Here is a 23,814-nt window from a genome sequence, read left to right as displayed (position 1 = left end):
ACATTGTTACAATACCTACAGACAATTGTTTCAGACACCAGCAGCTGTATCAGGAGACAACTCACCTTCTTTTTTATCTGTGGGTCCTTTTGATTGTGATTCTTGACATGTTTGCGCAAAGAACTGGGATCAGTGTATCTCTTGTTACAGCCAGCTACCTGGCACGCATACGGTTTCTGAAATGTTCAAACACCATCATTAATAACTACAGCAATATTACTTGGAACTTGGTAATGTGATAGTCCAGAATATCCATGATTTGAAAGTAAAAAGGGTCTACAATAGAGTGGTGACTTACTCTGACTGACAAATATCTGGTTAATGTGTTTATTGGTGACTTACTCTTACTGACAAATACCTGGTTACATGTGTTTATTGGTGACTGACTGACAAATACCTGGTTACATGTATTTATTGGTGACTGACTGACAAATACCTGGTTACATGTATTTATTGGTGAATTACTCTGACTGACAAATACCTGGTTACATGTATTTATTGGTGACTTACTCTGACTGACAAATACCTGGTTACATGTATTTATTGGTGACTTACTCTGACTGACTGACAAATACCTGGTTACATGTGTTTATTGGTGACTTACTCTGACTGACAAATACAATGTACCTGGTTATATGTTTTTATTGGTGAATTACTCTGACTGACAAATACCTGGTTAATGTGTTCAATGGTGACTGACTGACAGATACCTGGTTACATATATTCATTGGTGACTGACTGAAAAATACCTGGTTACATGTATTTATTAGTGACAAACTAATAACACTGGATAATTTATTTATCAAAAAGATTATTTTTTCTGATTTAAAAAAAGTTTTTGTTCTTTTAAATGTGAATTTACACAAAGCATACTCCTGCTGTCACTGAGATAGGCCCTGTATGTATACATGTATGTAAATATCAAAAAAGTTACACAGCATTAACATATTGTTATTGATATTTTATATGTAGTTTCTTTTTATTAGATATAGTGTTTAACTATCTAGTAAAGTACATGTCTAGTGAGCACACCTGTCCTGTATTTACCTGAGTGAGGTGTGGCTCTAATTTCTCATCATTTGTTACACATGAGACAAACGCTTCTACAGCATTTTATTTACGTATCAAGATAAATGGATTTTATTTAGAAAGTTAAATAAAGCTTTAAAAATCTTTTGTTAAATTAAATAAATTATTTGAAATTGTGCCAGTGACTAGTGGAAGCATTGTGCTATTTGAGTACTGGGATCAATGTAAGTCAACATTACCGCCATCTTATCTGACGGTAGCCCAAACACACCACACATCCTATAAACCTGTTGTATCTCATCTTGTATTAAGTCAAGAATAAGTTCTGCTCTATGTTTGTAAAATATTTCTAATGTGTACCCACATATCAACATTACCTACCAATGTGTTTTGATTTAACAGAATTTTTCATTATTGTTTTTGTATTCTTGCTTGTTTTTTGGGTTAAATTTCTACTGATTCCAATCTTTGCGTCTATCAGGAAATTTAAACGAGTGAAGCCCAATCACAGCTAATGATTCACAGCCTATTTCTATTTTATGGTTGTTTTATCAGAATGCTTTCCCACTTTTTTCCTTTTTTACTCTAGCTGATGGTGATGATTGATTTTTGAACCTCTACACTGTGTGGAATATCTACTCAATATATCCTATTCAAATAACACCTGAAATGAAGCCATTTACTTTCCTCACATCTGTCAGAATAAAGTACGAAATAAAGGAAGTGAGGTAAAACTCTAAGGCCGTTAGTAAATACAGCTTGACTTTAATTAACGACAGAGCATTGTGCAGCATGTGTCATTTACAACAAAAGTGCTTTACTCAACATAAACCTTGGTCAAGGATTCCGCACTCGTCCCACAATGACAAACAGATTGTGTTCTATATGAAAATTAGCTAGCACTAGATTTCTGGTTTAACCAAAACTAATCAATCATTTTAAACAAACCATCTGATAGCATAAAGTAAAACTTTGAATTTTGTTACGATTGCAAAAGTTGACAACTACATGTGTAAGTTATACAGGGTAATGCCTTGTGATGGGTTTATTTTATAAATATCATTCACAAAGTATCCCCTCAATGTGTGGACAATGATTATCAGATGAACTAAGGTAACAGCCTCTTTGTGGAAAAGTGTAATCAAATTTAGGGGGGGGGGGGGGGGGGGGGGGGGGGGGGGGGAAACACAACATGCTTTAATTGAATACTTAACATGGAAACAAATTTCAACAGTATGACTTTCTGAGAGACTGTTTTTGTGTGGTACTTTATTTCATTTCTTTACTTTTTGTGTTGCATTCCAAAAATACTTATAAATGGAAGCTAAAACAAAGACTAAACTCCCATCAAAACTGAGAATTCTGTTAACAGACGATCAGACATCCTGATTCCAGTAGCCTCTGTCTTGTTTGAGAAAGTGTAGAAGGTGTAGGAGAATTGGCCACAGATGTATAATACATGACACAATCAAGTTTGTGAGAAAAACAAATTCAAGGCAAATTTAAAAGTGAAAAATGTGTTTCTTTTTTTCATAATTTCATGCTCTACTGGCTTGAAGTGATAAATGACGTTTTTTAATGCTGTACATGGTACCGTTACTGACAGACTCCAATTATTCCTATCAAGTTGTCCAAATTGTACTTCCCGTTACAATGAGACAGGTGTCTGTTTTCACCTGTACAATACCCGCGGTTTTATAACACACATTGTGCAACCTTCAATACACATTGTAAGTGCACAATATAATTTAATATTGCCCTACACAATATGGCCGTCAACAATCTTCCCGTGACAGCGGTATTCCATCAAATCAATCACAAGCCTTTGTTTAATTTTCATCAGAAATCCATTATCTTGAGCCATCATCATTTTTATTAGCTAGTAAATAATCCATAGGTTCCGATGAGTTTTGGGATCAGGTTTCCTGCTACGTAAATTCCACGTAATTGTAAACAAATAAGAAATTTTCTAAGGATCATAATAGCTTTGGTTTAAAGAAAACCTACAACTTTGTTTACAAATTCCTATTGACGAGAGCAAACCAGGCACTACCAGTATGCTTCCATTTACAGAGGTCAATGTCATTTAAATCTTCTTTGGGTGATCAATCTCCCCACTTTTTTTTTGTATGTGCACCTATTTAACTTTATTTTCTCAGATCAGTTTCAGGATTTAAACAATTTTTTCCCCCAGACAATGACGCTATTTAAATTATGTTAAATTGAACCGGATACAAATGACAGTCCACTAAACGTGTGCTGTTTTGACAAGTTAAACAATTTGGTTGTGTAAATGGATCTGTTCAAAGTTTGACTCATTTTTATTATGATTTATAGCAAAAAATGTATTTCAATGTGGCCAACTGTACAGCAACAATCTTCAAAACAAATTAAATATTCTATTTCCTAGCATTAACAATGAAACTATCTCGGTTCCAAGAATCTCCAATGAAATGCTGGCTTTAATGATGAGATACTCACCGTATCGAGGTGTGTTCGTTGATGTTTGGCCCTGTCTGAGGAGTTGCTGAAGGCTTTTGTACATCCTATATGTGTACATACATATGGCCTCTCCCCTGTATGCGACCTCAGATGGATCTTCAGGTTCTCTAGACGTGAAAATGCTTTGTTACATCCCTCAAACTGAAATGCAAATAAATTAGATGTAAACCAAAATCAGGATCGACATGCTCAATTTTTTTGTCAGACCCCAGATCATTGAAAACAGTATTGGAGTTTTTAAAAACATGCTCTTAGACCCTATAGATCAGTGAAAACAGTATTGGAGTTTTTAAAAACATGCTCTTAGACCCTATAGAACAGTGAAAACAGTATTGGAGTTTTTAAAAACATGCTCTTAGACCCTATAGAACAGTGAAAACAGTATTGGAGTTTTTAAAAACATGCTCTTAGACCCTATAGAACAGTGAAAACAGTATTGGAGTTTTTAAAAACATGCTCTTAGACCCTATAAAACAGTGAAAACAGTATTGGAGTTTTTAAAAACATACTCTTAGACCCTATAGAACAGTGAAAACAGTATTGGAGTTTTTAAAAACATGCTCTTAGACCCTATAGAACAGTGAAAACAGTATTGGAGTTTTTCAAAACTTTCTCTTAGACCCTTTAGATCAGTGTTACTGTGTTGGGAGTTTTTCAGATTCGAATTCTAGATCAGTGAAAACAGTTGGAGTATATATGTCGACCCTAGACAGGTGAAAACTGTGTAGGAGAAAACTTGTCATTTAAGACTGTTTAATTAATGTTTTGTTTTTTGATTCCTCCATTTTTGTTATAAAATCTTGTAATTTGATAAAAACAGAAGTATTCACCCGCATCTGACAGTTTTAATGACTAAACCAATAACCTGATTTATCACACAAGCATGTCAGGGTCAGGAGGAGGCTAAAATTGAGGAAGACTGGTACACATTGACAAGCTGTTAGGAAACAGAAGACCTTTTAAGGTGTGATGATTGAAGCCATTAACTATAGTATTTATTGTTCGGGGTCTGATCTTAGTTTCTGATAAAGCACATAAATATTCTTACTTCATGGACAATTTATATCCTTCATATGTCTCTGGCTCTTACATGGAACAATAAATAGTAGCAGAGAATTTTAACAAATATTTCCAAATAAGGGAATTTGACCACTTATTCATTACATGTATATGGACTTAATTATGTGTACATTTTTGTGGATTTATATTGTTTGTAGATATAAAATATTAAATTGTTCTGAAAATTAAAAAAACAAGGTATTCCATCACAAAATGCATTTATACAAACATTTTTGAAGCTAAGTCTATAAAGTTAATATTTCAAGCTATGTGTATGAATACTCTCGATATTAGTTTTATGTGGAAACATGTATGCTGCATTGTTGTTCAATATGTGCTGATTCATAGCCGCTGTAATGACCTACACAGGACACATGTTTGTAAACCTCTGATAAAACACGAATCTAACACCAAGTTTGGTTCACTTCACATATTTTATCCCTACGATCTTGTGACTACAGACCTTTGTGATTGCTACCTACATTACAAGGAACATAGCCGTACAACAACCTGTGGTCATTTGTAATAATTCAATGTTTTTGTAATAAAAATACTTCTTAAATTAAAGATTGTTGAATGTCGTGGATATTGATACAAGTTGCTTTGTTAACAGGACAGATTAACCAGTCCGACCCTCAAGTTTCCCAATAACACTGATAAACTTAAGTGTGTACCCCCTGTGTAACTTCCTCTTACAAAATTCTGTCACTGCACAATTCTTGGGTATTTTCAAGAGTTCAAGTTTAACAACATCGCATAACAATTTGAAAAAAAATATTCCGGTAATATACCATTATAATATACTTATATCTAGAGTGACTGGTGAGGTCAGGTAAAGGTGAGAGACTATCTATCATAATCCAGTCCAATGTTTACTTATATTAGCTTACCCTTGACTTAACCCACAAGGCCGAGAAATCAAACATAAAGCCAGACAATCATTTCACTTTTCCAGCTAATTTGAACAGCAACAGAAAAATTGTGGTAATTTTTACAATCTTCATACATGGGCTGTGACTTGTTATCCATCATCATCAATCTTTTCAGACAATGTCAATGTTTTACCAAATATACACCCACAAAACATTTCTCAAAATTAATCAAATTGTACATAAAATGCAAACACTGACCACATGTATTAATATCCATACCTGTCAATTTATCTGTTTTTCTTATATATAAACTTAAGCTCCTGCTAACAGACCTCAGATCAAATAATAATGATTGAATAAAGACATATTTGGTAGTTTTAGGTTAGAGAATAATGAGATAATTAAACCATTATGATGAAATTTTTGCACTATATAAATAAAAAGTTTGGCAGGCATTTGACGGTAGTAAAATTGCAGTATTCCTTACCGTCAGATGTGGCACAAACGTATGACCACACAGAATTTAGATCAATATGGCATTAAACTAGTTAGTAACCAAACAGAATTTAGATCAATGTGTTGTTCTAAACTAATTACTAAACAGAATTTATATCAATGTGTTGTTCTAAACTAATTACTAAACAGAATTTATATCAATGTGTTGTTCTAAACTAATTACTAAACAGAATTTATATCAATGTGTTGTTCTAAACTAATTACTAAACAGAATTTATATCAATGTGTTGTTCTAAACTAATTACTAAACAGAATTTATATCAATGTGTTGTTCTAAACTAATTACTAAACAGAATTTATATCAATGTGTTGTTCTAAACTAATTACCAAACAGAATTTATATCAATGTGTTGTTCTAAACTAATTACCAAACAGAATTTATATCAATGTGTTGTTCTAAACTAATTACCAAACAGAATTTATATCAATGTGTTGTTCTAAACTAATTACTAAACAGAATTTATATCAATGTGTTGTTCTAAACTAATTACTAAACAGAATTTATATCAATGTGTTGTTCTAAACTAATTACTAAACAGAATTTATATCAATGTGTTGTTCTAAACTAATTACCAAACAGAATTTATATCAATGTGTTGTTCTAAACTAATTACCAAACAGAATTTATATCAATGTGTTGTTCTAAACTAATTACCAAACAGAATTTATATCAATGTGTTGTTCTAAACTAATTACTAAACAGAATTTATATCAATGTGTTGTTCTAAACTAATTACTAAACAGAATTTATATCAATGTGTTGTTCTAAACTAATTACTAAACAGAATTTATATCAATGTGTTGTTCTAAACTAATTACTAAACAGAATTTATATCAATGTGTTGTTCTAAACTAATTACTAAACAGAATTTATATCAATGTGTTGTTCTAAACTAATTACTAAACAGAATTTATATCAATGTGTTGTTCTAAACTAATTACTAAACAGAATTTATATCATTGTGTTGTTCTAAACTAATTACTAAACAGAATTTATATCATTGTGTTGTTCTAAACTAATTACTAAACAGAATTCATATCCACACAAACTTTGTCCTCATACCAGCTGTCACAAATTTGAAAAAGGTCACATGACAAAACTGAAACAGTATACTCATGTAAAGAGACAGCTTGAAAAACATATGTGTTTCAAATGTTGGTCTTTGACACCAGATTTGTTTTATAATCATGTTATGTTTCAATGTACAAGCTTACACACATGTATTGCCAGTAGGTCATAGATTTTTAATGTATTAGTTTCATATTTCTAAGTTGTAACTTTTGGAGACATTTCAATGCGTGTAAAGTTACCACTGGGGAGTGCCCATCTAGTGCATTGTGGGACAGCAGGGACACAATGATGTATTGTGGGTAATTTTGCTTGAAGAGCTACTTTGATGTTGTCACTGGAAAAGTAATTAAGATAATGCTCAGAAGAAAACTTTTCTATTTCTTTTCTGAAGTCTCCTCTCTTCCCTATAGGTTATCTGAATCTGGTCAATAAAATCTGAGACATTTAAACCTGGCAAAATAGTTAATACTTTGAACTTTGTATCTGAATCAATCTAAAACCAGACAAAAGATAATTATTTCTTGTCATGTTCAACACAAAATCTCCATTAACCTGCTATAAATCTTTGGGACGGAAGTGCAATGCATGTGTGGAACTGCAATGAATTTGGGGTTGTTAGCAATCGGTCATAGCGGCTTAATCAACAAAGGTCTACTCCAATTAGTCCGACTCAGGGCTAGCTGATCAATAATTAAATCTACTGTCCAACATGATATCAGGAAATACAAACCTACTTTCTAAAAGGACTGTAACATAAAACTTGTATAGCTGTCAGGAGGAAACTCTCTGATCTGACTGGAGAGCACTGCCCAAGGCCACAGGTACTTACAGAGCCAGGCATGGGCCCTGTACACTCTGACCTTTAGAATTTGTTTTGGTTAAAAATACATGTGTGGAAACAGATTAGCTGTGTATTGGGGAAAGCATTAGTGTATGACTTTTTAATTATACATGTTGATGTGACACACAACACAGTGTTGAAACAATACATCTCACTGTTCACAACAAATGTTTGCACAACCTTAAAAAAATGTCATTAAATATTTGTTCTCTGAACTCTAAAAAGTTAACATTCATTCCGAAAATAATTGAAAATTTCTGATTACAACAAACTTTGACAGGATGAAGACTAGACAGACTGATACAGACACTAACTGTACATTTGTTTGGCTACACTGTTTTAGTTACTTACTGTACATTTGTTTGGCTACACTGTTTTAGTTACTTACTGTACATTTGTTTGGCTACACTGTTTTAGTTACTTACTGTACATTTGTTTGGCTACACTGTTTTAGTTACTTACTGTATATTTGTTTGACTACACTGTTTTAGTTACTTACTGTACATTTGTTTGGCTACACTGATTTAGTTACTTACTGTACATTTGTTTGACTACACTGTTTTAGTTACTTACTGTACATTTGTTTGGCTACACTGTTTTAGTTACTTCTGTACATTTGTTTGAATACACTGTTTTAGTTACTTACTGTACATTTGTTTGGCTACACTGTTTTAGTTACTTCTGTACATTAGTTTGGCTACACTGTTTTAGTTACTTCTGTACATTTGTTTGGCTACACTGTTTTAGTTACTTACTGTACATTTGTTTGACTACACTGTTTTAGTTACTTACTGTACATTTGTTTGACTACACTGTTTTTGTTACTTACTGTACATTTGTTTGGCTACACTGTTTTAGTTACTTCTGTACATTTGTTTGACTACACTGTTTTAGTTACTTACTGTACATTTGTTTGGCTACACTGTTTTAGTTACTTACTGTACATTTGTTTGGCTACACTGTTTTAGTTACTTACTGTACATTAGTTTGGCTACACTGATTTAGTTACTTACTGTACATTTGTTTGACTACACTGTTTTAGTTACTTACTGTACATTTGTTTGGCTACACTGTTTTAGTTACTTACTGTACATTAGTTTGGCTACACTGATTTAGTTACTTACTGTACATTAGTTTGGCTACACTGTTTTAGTTACTTACTGTACATTAGTTTGGCTACACCGTTTTAGTTACTTCTGTACATTTGTTTGGCTACACTGTTTTAGTTACTTACTGTATATTTGTTTGACTACACTGTTTTAGTTACTTACTGTACATTTGTTTGGCTACACTGTTTTAGTTACTTACTGTACATTTGTTTGACTACACTGTTTTAGTTACTTACTGTACATTTGTTTGGCTACACTGTTTTAGTTACTAACTGTACATTTGTTTGACTACACTGTTTTAGTTACTTACTGTACATTTGTTTGACTACACTGTTTTAGTTACTTACTGTACATTAGTTTGGCTACACTGTTTTAGTAATACTGTACATTTGTTTGGCTACACTGTTTTAGTTACTGTACATTTGTTTGGCTACACTGTTTTTGTTACTTACTGTACATTTGTTTGGCTACACTGTTTTAGTTACTTCTGTACATTTGTTTGACTACACTGTTTTAGTTACTTCTGTACATTTGTTTGGCTACACTGTTTTAGTTACTTCTGTACATTTGTTTGGCTACACTGTTTTAGTTACTAACTGTACATTTGTTTGACTACACTGTTTTAGTTACTTACTGTACATTTGTTTGGCTACACTGTTTTAGTTACTTCTGTACATTAGTTTGGCTACACTGTTTTAGTAATTTACTGTACATTTGTTTGACTACACTGTTTTAGTTACTTACTGTACATTTGTTTGGCTACACTGTTTTTGTTACTTCTGTACATTTGTTTGACTACACTGTTTTAGTTACTTACTGTACATTTGTTTGACTACACTGATTTAGTTACTTACTGTACTTTTGTTTGGCTACACTGTTTTAGTTACTTCTGTACATTTGTTTGGCTACACTGTTTTAGTTACTTACTGTATATTTGTTTGACTACACCGTTTTAGTTACTTACTGTACATTTGTTTGACTACACTGTTTTTGTTACTTACTGTACATTTGTTTGACTACACCGTTTTAGTTACTTACTGTACATTTATTTGGCTACACTGTTTTAGTTACTTACTGTACATTTGTTTGGCTACACTGTTTTAGTTACTTACTGTACATTTGTTTGACTACACTGATTTAGTTACTTACTGTACATTTGTTTGGCTACACTGTTTTAGTTACTTACTGTACATTTGTTTGGCTACACTGTTTTAGTTACTTACTGTACATTTGTTTGGCTACACTGTTTTAGTTACTTACTGTACATTTGTTTGACTACACTGATTTAGTTACTTACTGTACATTTGTTTGGCTACACTGTTTTAGTTACTTACTGTACATTTGTTTGGCTACACTGTTTTAGTTACTTACTGTACATTTGTTTGGCTACACTGTTTTAGTTACTTACTGTACATTTGTTTGACTACACTGTTTTAGTTACTTACTGTACATTAGTTTGGCTACACTGTTTTAGTTACTTACTGTACATTAGTTTGGCTACACTGTTTTAGTTACTTACTGTACATTAGTTTGGCTACACTGTTTTAGTTACTTACTGTACATTTGTTTGACTACACTGTTTTAGTTACTTACTGTACATTTGTTTGGCTACACTGTTTTAGTTACTTACTGTACATTTGTTTGGCTACACTGTTTTAGTTACTTACTGTACATTAGTTTTTGTTACTTACTGTACTGTTACACTGTTTAGTTACTTACTGTACATTTGTTTGACTACACTGTTTTAGTTACTTACTGTACATTTGTTTGGCTACACTGTTTTAGTTACTTACTGTACATTTAGTTTGACTACACTGTTTTAGTTACTTACTGTACATTAGTTTGGCTACACTGTTTTAGTTACTTACTGTACATTTAGTTTGGCTACACTGTTTTAGTTACTTACTGTACATTAGTTTGACTACACTGATTTAGTTACTTACTGTACATTTGTTTGGCTACACTGTTTTAGTTACTTACTGTACATTAGTTTGGCTACACTGTTTTAGTTACTTACTGTACATTAGTTTGACTACACTGTTTTAGTTACTTACTGTACATTTGTTTGGCTACACTGTTTTAGTTACTTACTGTACATTTGTTTGACTACACTGTTTTAGTTACTTACTGTACATTTGTTTGACTACACTGTTTTAGTTACTTACTGTACATTTGTTTGGCTACACTGTTTTAGTTACTTACTGTACATTTGTTTGACTACACTGTTTTAGTTACTTACTGTACATTTGTTTGGCTACACTGTTTTAGTTACTTACTGTACATTTGTTTGGCTACACTGTTTTAGTTACTTACTGTACATTTGTTTGGCTACACTGTTTTAGTTACTTACTGTACATTTGTTTGGCTACACTGTTTTAGTTACTTACTGTACATTTGTTTGACTACACTGTTTTAGTTACTTACTGTACATTTGTTTGGCTACACTGTTTTAGTTACTTACTGTACATTTGTTTGGACTACACTGTTTTAGTTACTTACTGTACATTTGTTTGACTACACTGTTTTAGTTACTTACTGTACATTTGTTTGACTACACTGTTTTAGTTACTTACTGTACATTTGTTTGACTACACTGTTTTAGTTACTTACTGTACATTTGTTTGACTACACTGTTTTAGTTACTTACTGTACATTTGTTTGACTACACTGATTTAGTTACTTACTGTACATTTGTTTGGCTACACTGTTTTAGTTACTTACTGTACATTTGTTTGGCTACACTGTTTTAGTTACTTACTGTACATTTGTTTGGCTACACTGTTTTAGTTACTTACTGTACATTAGTTTGGCTACACTGTTTTAGTTACTTACTGTACATTTGTTTGGCTACACTGTTTTAGTTACTTACTGTACATTTGTTTGGCTACACTGTTTTAGTTACTTACTGTACATTTGTTTGGCTACACTGTTTTAGTTACTTACTGTACATTAGTTTGGCTACACTGTTTTAGTTACTTACTGTACATTAGTTTGGCTACACTGTTTTAGTTACTTACTGTACATTTGTTTGGCTACACTGTTTTAGTTACTTACTGTATATTTGTTTCAGATACTTACTGTACATTTGTTTGGTTTCTCCCCGGAATGTACCCTCATATGAATCAGTAGCTTGTATCTGGCATTGAAGGGTTTATACCGGCGCTGACACCCAGACCAGAAGCATGTAAAGTCCTCACCCTTTCTCTGGTCAATGTGGGCCTTTTCTATATGACGAACAAGTTCATCCTGTTCCTTAAACATAAGATTACAGTCTATCCACCTACACATGTTCTGTTTCTCGCCATTCTCATCAAGTTCTCCATCTTCACACATGTCACTGTTCAGATAGTTATTCTCATTGATAATGTTACTGTTGTTCACCATATTATTAGTGTTGGTGTTCAGCTGGGACAGTGGTTGTAGTGCTGGAGCCACTTGTGGTGCCATATTGTTGTGCTGGAAGTGGTTGTAGGGCTGGAGCCACTTGTGGTGCCATATTGTTGTGCTGGAAGTTGTGTTGTTGGAGAGGCTGTGTTACATGTTGTTGTTGTTGCTGAGGTGGTGATGAGTGCATGTGGTGGTGTTGTGTTGTTGGCATATGTGGCATCTGTTGTTGTTGGGAGGTTGGGGTTGGCCCGGCAGGGTTCTGAACAGCTTGTTCATAGGGTGGGGGTGGACGGCCAACCACAGCCAAGTTACTGCTGATGTTGGTGCCCGATGTAGTGTTGTTAGGCTGGCTGTTATGCTGATGATGTGCAAAATTATTCATTTGAGAATAACGCATATCCTCCATTGCTCGTTGCTCAAAGGAGGTGACATCACTCTGTTGTACCACAACCTGGTTACTGACGATGTCAGGGAATATGTCAGACAGGTTCTCATTGATGCCAAACTCAGGCTCACGTTTGAAACCACTGTGTGGGGTAAAGCTGTGTCTGGGTCTGGATGACCCAGAGTTGGAGTAGGGGCTACCAGAACTACCGCCTCTGTTGCTCCTGTGTGCAATTAAATGACCAAAGTGGCCAGGCTGGACACCCGGCTGTGGTGACACACTTGTGGATGAGCTACGTGATCCATTAATATATGCCACCAACGAAGTGGGAGATGTCCTTATAAGGGAGTACAGGTCCACTCCATCAGAGCCAATCGGGGAGATGGACAGGGCACGCTTTGTTCCATGCATCCGTACATGTGCCGAGTTACGAGGACTGGACGTAAAATTGGAACCGGAGGGCGATGTCTCCATGTGTTGGTAAGGTGATAAAGAGCAGGTAGCACTTGGGATCATGCCGTTAGAACAGTTGGATTGGCGGTCCATTTCACTGGCTGTAGTTACAGAGGTGCCATTGCTACCATTATGGACATGGGGTAAAGGCTTGTAAGGGTTCCACTCACTCTTAGTGACCGGGAATGGCTCTAGGAAAACATGTTTGTCATTCCCATTGAAGGATGGCGTTGTCACACGCTCTGTCAAGGTTGGAGTCTGTGCAGACGGTCGTGGTGTTGACCTGATACTTGAGACTTCACTGGGCGTAGGGGTGGACGTCTCCAGCCGGTTAGGGATGTGTAGATTTTGACTCTGTTGCTGTACACCTTGGTTTGATGGCTGGATCTGATGCCCCATAGAACGGTTGCGTGGATTGATCCCCATACACATAGGCCCCATCATTCCATTCAAATCTGCAAAGACAACAAAATGGTCTTTCTAAACTGGAGAAATTATGTAAAACAGAAAAAGATTGCAAAGAAAATAGTGAAACTTTTCATGAAAACCTGTTCCCTTCTTACTTCACAACAATAAGTATTTCCTTCTCTAGTATCAAATGTTACAAGATATATGTCTGACTATCTAAAGGATCGAGAGACAAAAAAGGGGCAGAAAAATGAAAACATAGGTTTTGAGTACAGTGAGTTCATTAGAAGGCTGAACCTTATCACATGTACATAACCATCATGATTTTATAGATGTTTTTATCTTAAACATTTAGTTAGACTGATTTAAAGTCTCTGTTTGTTTTCTTAATATAAAGCAAATAAAATAACTTGCTGTACCGAGTTTGATATCGATCAGAATATTTCAATCAATGATACACTGTCTGTAACACGTTTACTATCAATGATACACTGTCTGTAACATGTTTACTATCAATGATACACTGTCTGTAACACGTCTACTATCAATGATACACTGTCTGTAACATGTTTACTATCAATGATACACTCGTCTGTAACATGTTTACTATCAATGATACACTGTCTGTAACACGTTTACTATCAATCAATGATACACTGTCCTTACCTAGAGCTACAGGCGGTATAAAGACATTGTACTCGTCTGTAACACGTTAACTATCAATCAATGATACACTGTCTGTAACACGTTTACTATCAATGATACACTGTCTGTAACACGTTTACTATCAATCAATGATACACTCGTCTGTAACACATTTACTATCAATGATATACTGTCTGTAACACGTTTACTATCAATGATACACTGTCTGTAACATGTTTACTATCAATGATACACTCGTCTGTAACATGTTTACTATCAATGATACACTGTAACATGTTTACTATCAATGATACACTGTCCTTACCTAATGATACACTGTCCTTACTTAGAGCTACAGGCGGTATAAAGACATTGTACTCGTCTGTAACACGTTTACTATCAATCAATGATACACTGTCCTTATACCTAGAGCTACAGGCGGTATAAACACATTGTACTCGTCTGTAACACATTTACTATCAATCAATGATACACTGTCCTTACCTAGAGCTACAGGCGGTATAAACACATTGTACTCGTCTGTAACACGTTTACTATCAATGATACACTGTCTGTAACACGTTTACTATCAATCTATGATACACTGTCTGTAACATGTTTACTATCAATCTATGATACACTCGTTTGTAAAACATTTACTATCAATCAATGATACACTCGTTTGTAACACGTTTACTATCAATCAATGATACACTGTCCTTACCTAGAGCTACAGGCCGTATAAAGACATTGTACTCGTTTGTAAAACATTTACTATCAATCAATGATACACTGTCTGTAACACGTTTACTATCAATCAATGATACACTCGTTTGTAAAACATTTACTATCAATCAATGATACACTGTCTGTAACACGTTTACTATCAATCAATGATACACTGTCCTTACCTAGAGCTACAGGCCGTATAAAGACATTGTACTCGTTTGTAAAACATTTACTATCAATCAATGATACACTGTCTGTAACACGTTTACTATCAATCAATGATACACTCGTTTGTAAAACATTTACTATCAATCAATGATACACTCGTTTGTAAAACATTTACTATCAATCAATGATACACTGTCTGTAACAGGTTTACTATCAATCAATGATACACTGTCCTTACCTAGAGCTACAGGCGTTGTACTCGTTGTAAAACATTAACTATCAATCAATGATACACTGTCTGTAACATGTTTACTATCAATCAATGATACACTGTCTGTAACACGTTTACTATCAATCAATGATACACTGTCTGTAACATGTTTACTATCAATCAATGATACACTGTCTGTAACACGTTTACTATCAATCAATGATACACTCGTCTGTAACACGTTTACTATCAATCAATGATACACTGTCTGTAACACGTTTACTATCAATCAATGATACACTGTCTGTAACAGGTTTACTATCAATCAATGATACACTGTCTGTAACATGTTTACTATCAATCAATGATACACTCGTCTGTAACACGTTTACTATCAATCAATGATACACTCGTCTGTAACACGTTTACTATCAATAATTGATACACTGTCTGTAACACGTTTACTATCAATCAATGATACACTGTCTGTAACAGGTTTACTATCAATCAATGATACACTGTCTGTAACATGTTTACTATCAATCAATGATACACTCGTCTGTAACACGTTTACTATCAATCAATGATACACTCGTCTGTAACACGTTTACTATCAATAATTGATACACTGTCTGTAACACGTTTACTATCAATCAATGATACACTGTCTGTAACATGTTTACTATCAATCAATGATACACTGTCTGTAACACGTTTACTATCAATTAATGATACACTGTCTGTAACATGTTTACTATCAATCAATGATACACTCGTCTGTAACACGTTTACTATCAATCAATGATACACTCGTCTGTAACACGTTTACTATCAATAATTGATACACTGTCTGTAACACGTTTACTATCAATCAATGATACACTGTCTGTAACACGTTTACTATCAATCAATGATACACTGTCTGTAACATGTTTACTATCAATGATACACTCGTCTGTAACATGTTTACTATCAATGATACACTCGTCTGTAACATGTTTACTATCAATGATACACTCGTCTGTAACACGTTTACTATCAATCAATGATACACTCGTCTGTAACATGTTTACTATCAATCAATGATACACTGTCTGTAACACGTTTACTATCAATGATACACTGTCTGTAACACGTTTACTATCAATCAATGATACACTGTCTGTAACATGTTTACTATCAATCCATGATACACTCGTCTGTAACACGTTTACTATCAATCTATGATACACTGTCTGTAACACGTTTACTATCAATCAATGATACACTGTCTGTAACACGTTTACTATCAATCAATGATACACTGTCTGTAACACGTTTACTATCAATCAATGATACACTCGTCTGTAACATGTTTACTATCAATCTATGATACACTCGTCTGTAACACGTTTACTATCAATCAATACATCTAATTGATCTTAACCATTCCCACAGCCATAATTTCTTTACAGACTCCTCAGCGTCCCGTTATTAACATCTGATAGTACCATTGATTTGTGTCCCATTGATTGAGTAATGCCATTGACCCATGAAGCATTTACTTGTGTGATTTCAAATGGTTCAGTTTGATTAAATATCCCTAATTATCAGCTCAGTCCAACAGGTAGTCAAGACTCGATGAAGTTTGCCTATATTTTAGCTAGTGTACTTGTGACTTTCTAATGGCCACAGAAACATCATACAATTTACACATGCTATTATAAATCATCTCAGTTTTAAAAACTGTCCTGATTTTAATTTAACAGTTAAAATCTTATTCAAAGTGACTCTAATGCGAGCCTAGTAAAGGTAGGTGTGTTAATGTGTACTTATAGATAGATAGATTGACAGGCTTGGACATGACACAAACACCTAGCCGAAATAAATTACATTTAAATAACATCAGCTGTTTACCACATGAAATTTAAACATTACACAATGTATAAACTTATCACCAAACAATAGATAAGTTTAAAGTTTATCGATTTTAAAGCTAAAAATATCACCAATTCCTGACTGTTCTAAGGAGCAGTATGGTTGCCCCACTCTAGAAAACATTTCTGAAAAGCTTAAAATCCGCTTCATCTTACTATAGGCAATAGGACTCTAAAATGGCTTAAATAAGTATGTCGTGTTGATTAGGTGACATCAGGGCCCCTTTCAATATTTGTCAGGATTTGTTACATCCCACTATAAACCTGCCACATTTCTCTAGGATCTTGAACCTTTACATTTAATAATGCAAGTTTTATGACGACCAAAATTTTGTTAAAGGCCTACAATGTGGCACAATTCTTCTAATTACTGGACTTAATTGATGTCATCAAAGCAAAAACATGACAAATTTATGAATTTTTGTATTTGTATGGTTGAGGGAAAGTTACTATTAATCAACAGAACCCAGCTAGATAATTAACATGTCGGTAGTGAGACATGGAAACAAATCAGAGTCAACAGAAGACACATAGAAAATCTCCATTGTATTCCACAGCCTTTCACAGCTAGACTTAATCAAAGTAGAATCTTTAAACAGTAACAATCTCAGCCAGTCTGGTAAGCTTAACTTTTACTAGTCAAAAAATGCCAAAATATGATAAGTTTATCTAATGAATTTGGATTTCGAAAAAGTATGGCAAACAAACCCAACTTAATATGAAGCTGAATAATTATCATCTTTGTCATTTTTTTCTATCAAAACACAGAAAAAATAAATAATTACATACATTTTTGAACGTTTGCCAAATCATGTCAACGAAACTTGTTTCAATATCATGCCTACCCACGAATTGTTCTGTTAGTTTGTTTAAAAGTCGAAGCCATACTAAAACTATTTGATTCTATTGAATTCTGAAGTTGTTAAAGTAATATTGTCAGTCTTATTTAAACAAATATTTTTCAGTGCAGGTTGGTTTTGTTTTGACAGCAGCATTTAACAAGCCAAAAACAATACTGTTGACCTATTTTTCTGTGTCTTCAAGAACAGTTCAGCAATTGAAATTTCTCAAAAGAATCCCAAACATGTTGCCATTCCTTGTAAACTATTTGGAGATTTGTAAGTACCCTTACACATAGAACAACAACACCATTGTGAGTGCTACTGAGCTCCTCTTTGAACAGTTAACACCGAAGAACGGTTAGAAACATTTTTTACCCGAGACCACAATTATTAAAGTGATTCTGCTTCTTATTTTTTTTGTGGAGAATGTGATTAGGCAAATAAAATGTTTCCATTTTAAATACTCCTAATCCCTAAAGTGTCATTAATTTTTTCTTTAAAGAGCAAAATTAAAATCTCTGGGGAGGAGTGGAATCACTTCACGAACAGATCAAAAGTGAGGTGATAAAAACCTTGGCGAATATGTACAGTTTGATCACCAAATGGGATGTTTTTTTACACGAGTGATCCTACAATGATAAGACGCTATGTTGAATGTTAATCCACTAACAACACTACTAGATCAATTGTATCCATTCTATTATTCTGTTTTATTGTCCAATCTGCATTTAAATCATTGTTTATATGCTTTATCTGGAGCATGGTCCCGTAAATAAAACATCAAGTCCTATAGCGCGGTAACGAGCTGGCCAGGATCGCTGCGGATTGGAGCTCTGATTTGCAGTACAAGACAGTATACAGGGACACCTACTGGTCAATTATTTGAGCCGTCCTTTTGATTATCGTAAAGTTTAATTTGAGCCGTCCTTTTGATTATCGTAAAGTTTTTCTCTGACCTTCTACTTTCCTTTGTCATCCATGATTATTATGATTACAGTTAGATTTTTCATATAAATCAGTATTTTCAGTCACGAAATTTAAATCTGACTCAGTTGAATGCTTTGATCATACAGTTTTCATTATGAGATGATAAAAGCTTTCTTGGAAGCAATTTTATTTATCCCGATTTTATCCTTTTGTAGATAATCTGAGTATGACCAGGTAACTAGATAAACTACAGCTGCACAGTAATGTTTAATGATACATTGCATGGAAGCACGAACACTTTCATCATCGTTCTATCTATCAATAATTTGTCATTAAACTTTTATCATTTTTTTCATGAGTGATAATTAAATGCTACATTTAAATGGATTTCTAATTTCACAGCTTTAAATTATTTCTTAACAGATTATGGAGAGTGAGGATGTTATCTACAGAGCAACAGGGACATATATAAAATACTAGTGATTTGAAACTTAATTAGATCCTTAATATAACCTTACGTGGAGATCAAATTTGGACATACCACATCATGGAAACAGTAGAATCCATTTACGGTTTTTTCTCCACATCATCACAAGACCAAACTTTGTAGGGACAGTTTTATACCTCTATAACATGACAAGACCAAACTTTGTAGGGACAGTTTTATACCTCTATAACATGACAAGACCAAACTTTGTAGGGACAGTTTTATACCTCTATAACATGACAAGACCAAACTTTGTAGGGACAGTTTTTATACCTCTATAACATGACAAGACCAAACTTTGTAGGGACAGTTTTATACCTCTATAACATGACAAGACCAAACTTTGTAGGGACAGTTTTATACCTCTATAACATGACAAGACCAAACTTTGTAGGGACAGTTTTTATACCTCTATAACATGACAAGACCAAACTTGGAAAAACAAAGCAAAACTAGTTTGTAATTATTAAATCAATTAAAACTTTAAACATTTTATTCCAGAAATCAAAGAATCCAATACAAGGTTTGTTTATTTGTTTTTTTTTCAACTCACTGGGAATGTGTTTGTTATACAGTATATCTGTTTGATTCAACCTGACTAAAGGAATTGTTGATCATCCTTTTTATTCAAACTTTTAAATTATCGATGTTATTATTTATATCATAATTTTTTTTAAAGAATTCTTTAAAAATTACAAAAAAAAAAGTTGTATGTATGAGGTAAAAACTTAGTTAGCATAAAATCTGATTTGTCATGCTTTATCTACTGATATCTATGAAAAAGTTTAAATCTCAAAACAAAATTTTCTGTGAAGTTGTACTTTAAATCTCATTTAACTTCCAAATGATGGATGTTGTTGTCCGTTACGCTTTCTGTTAGTTGAGTTATTCAGACATATCCGTCAACATCAAAATATCTATCAGATTGAATAAACTTAAATTCAAAATATATGTTTATCACTTAAGTTAGCATGATGTTTTCAACTAAACATTTTCCATCTTGAATAGTCCAGAGGGTTTCCTTGCTGATAAGGAGACACTTAACAGTCGTACAACTATACAACAATCAGCTCTCAAGTCTTATATCGCTGACATATAATCAATATACTAATTAACAGGATTCTTTTTACTTCACACCCTCACAGCTGAGGCACTGACGAAACTTCTGACAAAGCGACAAAATCGCTTTCCATCCTCACACTTTTTTCCACCTACTTGGTCTGTACCACAATCAATCAAATCATACAGTCTAAAACAGGGCCCAGACAAAATAATCGAAATTTTACAGAGCGTAGGCGGAGAAACCATTGATAAAAAGTTTTGTCGATAAAATAAAAAGTTACTTTCTTCTGAGAAAATTAAATCTGCTGATAGAGCACCATCCCAGGAAAAAATCTATTTGGTCTGCATGGAATATCTTTCCATAGATCAAAGAGAAAGTCATTAACCAAGATGACAGATTGACCTTTGGCCTGAATTGCAGCCTTTGACCTAAACAATTGTAACAATGGAAGGTTATGGGAGTCCGACAGAATCAGACGAAGGACTAATATACCAGCCGGAGTCAGATGAAGGACTAATATACCAGCCGGAGTCAGACAGAGTCAGACGAAGGACTAATATACCAGCCGGAGTCAGACAGAGTCAGACGAAGGACTAATATACCAGCCGGAGTCAGACGGAATTAGATGAAGGACTAATATACCAGCCGGAGTCAGACGAAGGACTAATATACCAGCCGGAGTCAGACGAAGGACTAATGTACCAGCCGGAGTCAGACGGAATTAGATGAAGGACTAATATACCAGCTGGAGTCAGACGAAGGACTAATATACTAGCCGGAGTCAGACGAAGGACTAATGTACCAGCCGGAGTCAGACGAAGGACTAATATACCAGCCGGAGTCAGACGAAGGACTTATATACCAGCTGGAGTCAGACGAAGGACTAATATACCAGCCGGAGTCAGACGAAGGACTAATATACCAGCCGGAGTCAGACGAAGGACTAATGTACGAGCCGGAGTCAGACGAAGGACTAATATACCAGCCGGAGTCAGACAGAGTCAGATGAAGGACTAATATACCAGCCGGAGTCTGACGAAGGACTAATATACCAGCTGGAGTCAGATGAAGGACTAATATACCAGCTGGAGTCAGAGAGAGTCAGACGAAGGACTGATATACCAGCCGGAGTCAGACGAAGGACTAATATACCAGCTGGAGTCAGACGAAGGAATAATATACCAGCTGGAGTCAGATGAAGGACTAATATATCAGCCGGAGTCCGACAGAATCAGACGAAGGACTAATATACCAGCCGGAGTCAGACGAAGGACTAATATACCAGCTGGAGTCAGACGAAGGACTAATATACCAGCCGGAGTCAGACGAAGGACTAATATACCAGTCGGAGTCAGACGAAGGACTAATATACCAGCTGGAGTCAGACGAAGGACTAATATACCAGCTGGAGTCAGACGAAGGACTAATGTACCCGCCGGAGTCAGACGGAATTAGACGAAGGACTTATATACCAGCCAGATTGACCTTTGACACAATGCAATGCCATAAGAAGATGAAGGGTCATCATCTTTTTTGACCCTTTATTGTTTTATGTTTTTCTGATCAGCATTATCCCTTCTTATCAAATGATCAATTATTTATCCCAACATGTCTGATATATCAGCGACATCTCTGGAAGAGCGACTGGGCACCGGCCGGCTATGTTAAATATTTTATCCTCGCCCCATTGATTAATCGTAAAGCAAGCTCTCTCATTCTCTAGTGTTTTGTATCGTATTTCATTAAGTCATCAAAGTTTAGCCAGAACCTCAATGTCTGCCAGTTCAATTGTCCAAGTCAACTGTTTTACATTAAATTCCAATAAATTTTTACTATTCTAGCTTTCATTTTGAGACTTGTCTCTGCTAATTGGGCTATTGATTTCCACTTGAATTATGTAGAGAAGAAAACTCAGACAAATGATAGAGAATGAGCAGCTCTTCATCTCCCAACACAAATCAATGACACCAGCACCAATGTCTCTATATCACTTCTCATTTTATCAATATGACATTTTTTGGCACAACGAATAAAAATATGATACAAAAAAAATCTACATGCATTCATATATCTTTTTTTTTGTAATTTTTTTTTTTTTTCAATTCAATAAAAAGCAGATTTTCCATAATCTAGAACTGATGAAATACCAATCTATAGGCGTATTAAAGGTGTGACAGAAATGTTGAACACCTACCTGACTTGATATGGCGGTTGTGGAAGAAGCTACTAGCTTGGTGATGGCCCATGCCTCGTGGCGTAACTCCATTCTGTGAAGGTTTACCCTGATTCACAACATTGCGTGTTGTAGACAGGGCCGGTAGCTGGACGTTTGTCTTGTCCTGCCCCAGGGGAGGAATGGGCGTGGTTCCACATGATGGTGGTACAGGAGTGTCGGGCTGTATTCGTAATGCAGGTATATTACTGCCATTTCCCTTCATTGCACTTCCATTCTGACTACAACTAGAGTTCAGCCCATTCATTTTTCTGAAAAAGTAAAAATGAATCATGAAAAAATAATTCCTTCATTAAGAATATTATTATTTGAAATAATAGTTTAAAAGAATAATAGTAATATAGTACATTAAGAAGATATCATTAAAAGAAAAATAACCATATTGTGTTCATATTTTGTATATATCACAATATCAGTGCTGAAAAATCTATGTCACCAAATATATTTCATATCCAATTGTTTGGAATCATTGAAGTTCATCAATTTGAATCTGGTTTAATAATTCAACAGACCGAAAACAAATTTTGGAAGCAAGCTAATAAGTGCAGGGGGTAATATATATGAGCCTATTTACCAGTGTCTATTTTTTTTTCTCACCAATACTTAGATATAATTTTAGTGAACAAGACAGTGGAATGGTCCATGGTCAGGGCACAGATACAATTACCAGGGAAGGACTTCAGGTCTACCCACAACAATACAGTTCCGTTTGTTTTATTTTTTTTTTGATATAAAGACAATTACTTTGCAAAAGCAGACAAGGTCTGAATAACAGTATTCTAATGCCATCTAGTTGGTATACCGAGGTTATCTAGTTAGTATACTGAGGTTATCTAGTTAGTATACCGAGGTTATCTAGTTAGTATACCGAGGTTATCTAGTTAGTATACCGAGGTTATCTAGTTAGTATACCGAGGTTATCTAGTTAGTATACCGAGCTTATCTAGTTAGTATACCGAG

General features: G+C 34.5%; 1 protein-coding gene across 1 annotated transcript in view; it reads right to left on the bottom strand.

Annotated features, from left to right (window-relative positions):
* Positions 1-23,814, bottom strand: part of LOC117324867 (zinc finger protein GLIS3-like) — a 42,492-nt gene that overhangs the window by 15,776 nt on the left and 2,902 nt on the right. The window contains exons 2-6 of the mRNA XM_033880695.1: positions 22,816-23,105; positions 12,461-13,680; positions 12,079-12,429; positions 3,511-3,672; positions 66-176 (exon numbers count right to left, since the gene is read on the bottom strand). Coding sequence (XP_033736586.1) covers positions 66-176; positions 3,511-3,672; positions 12,079-12,429; positions 12,461-13,680; positions 22,816-23,105 — 2,134 coding nt within the window. The remainder of the gene's footprint in view (positions 1-65; positions 177-3,510; positions 3,673-12,078; positions 12,430-12,460; positions 13,681-22,815; positions 23,106-23,814) is intronic.

Source organism: Pecten maximus, chromosome 4, assembly GCF_902652985.1.
Source record: "Pecten maximus chromosome 4, xPecMax1.1, whole genome shotgun sequence".
Lineage (NCBI taxonomy): Eukaryota > Metazoa > Mollusca > Bivalvia > Pectinida > Pectinidae > Pecten > Pecten maximus.
Note: the sequence above shows the minus strand (reverse complement) of the source record. Positions and strands in the feature narration are given on the sequence as shown.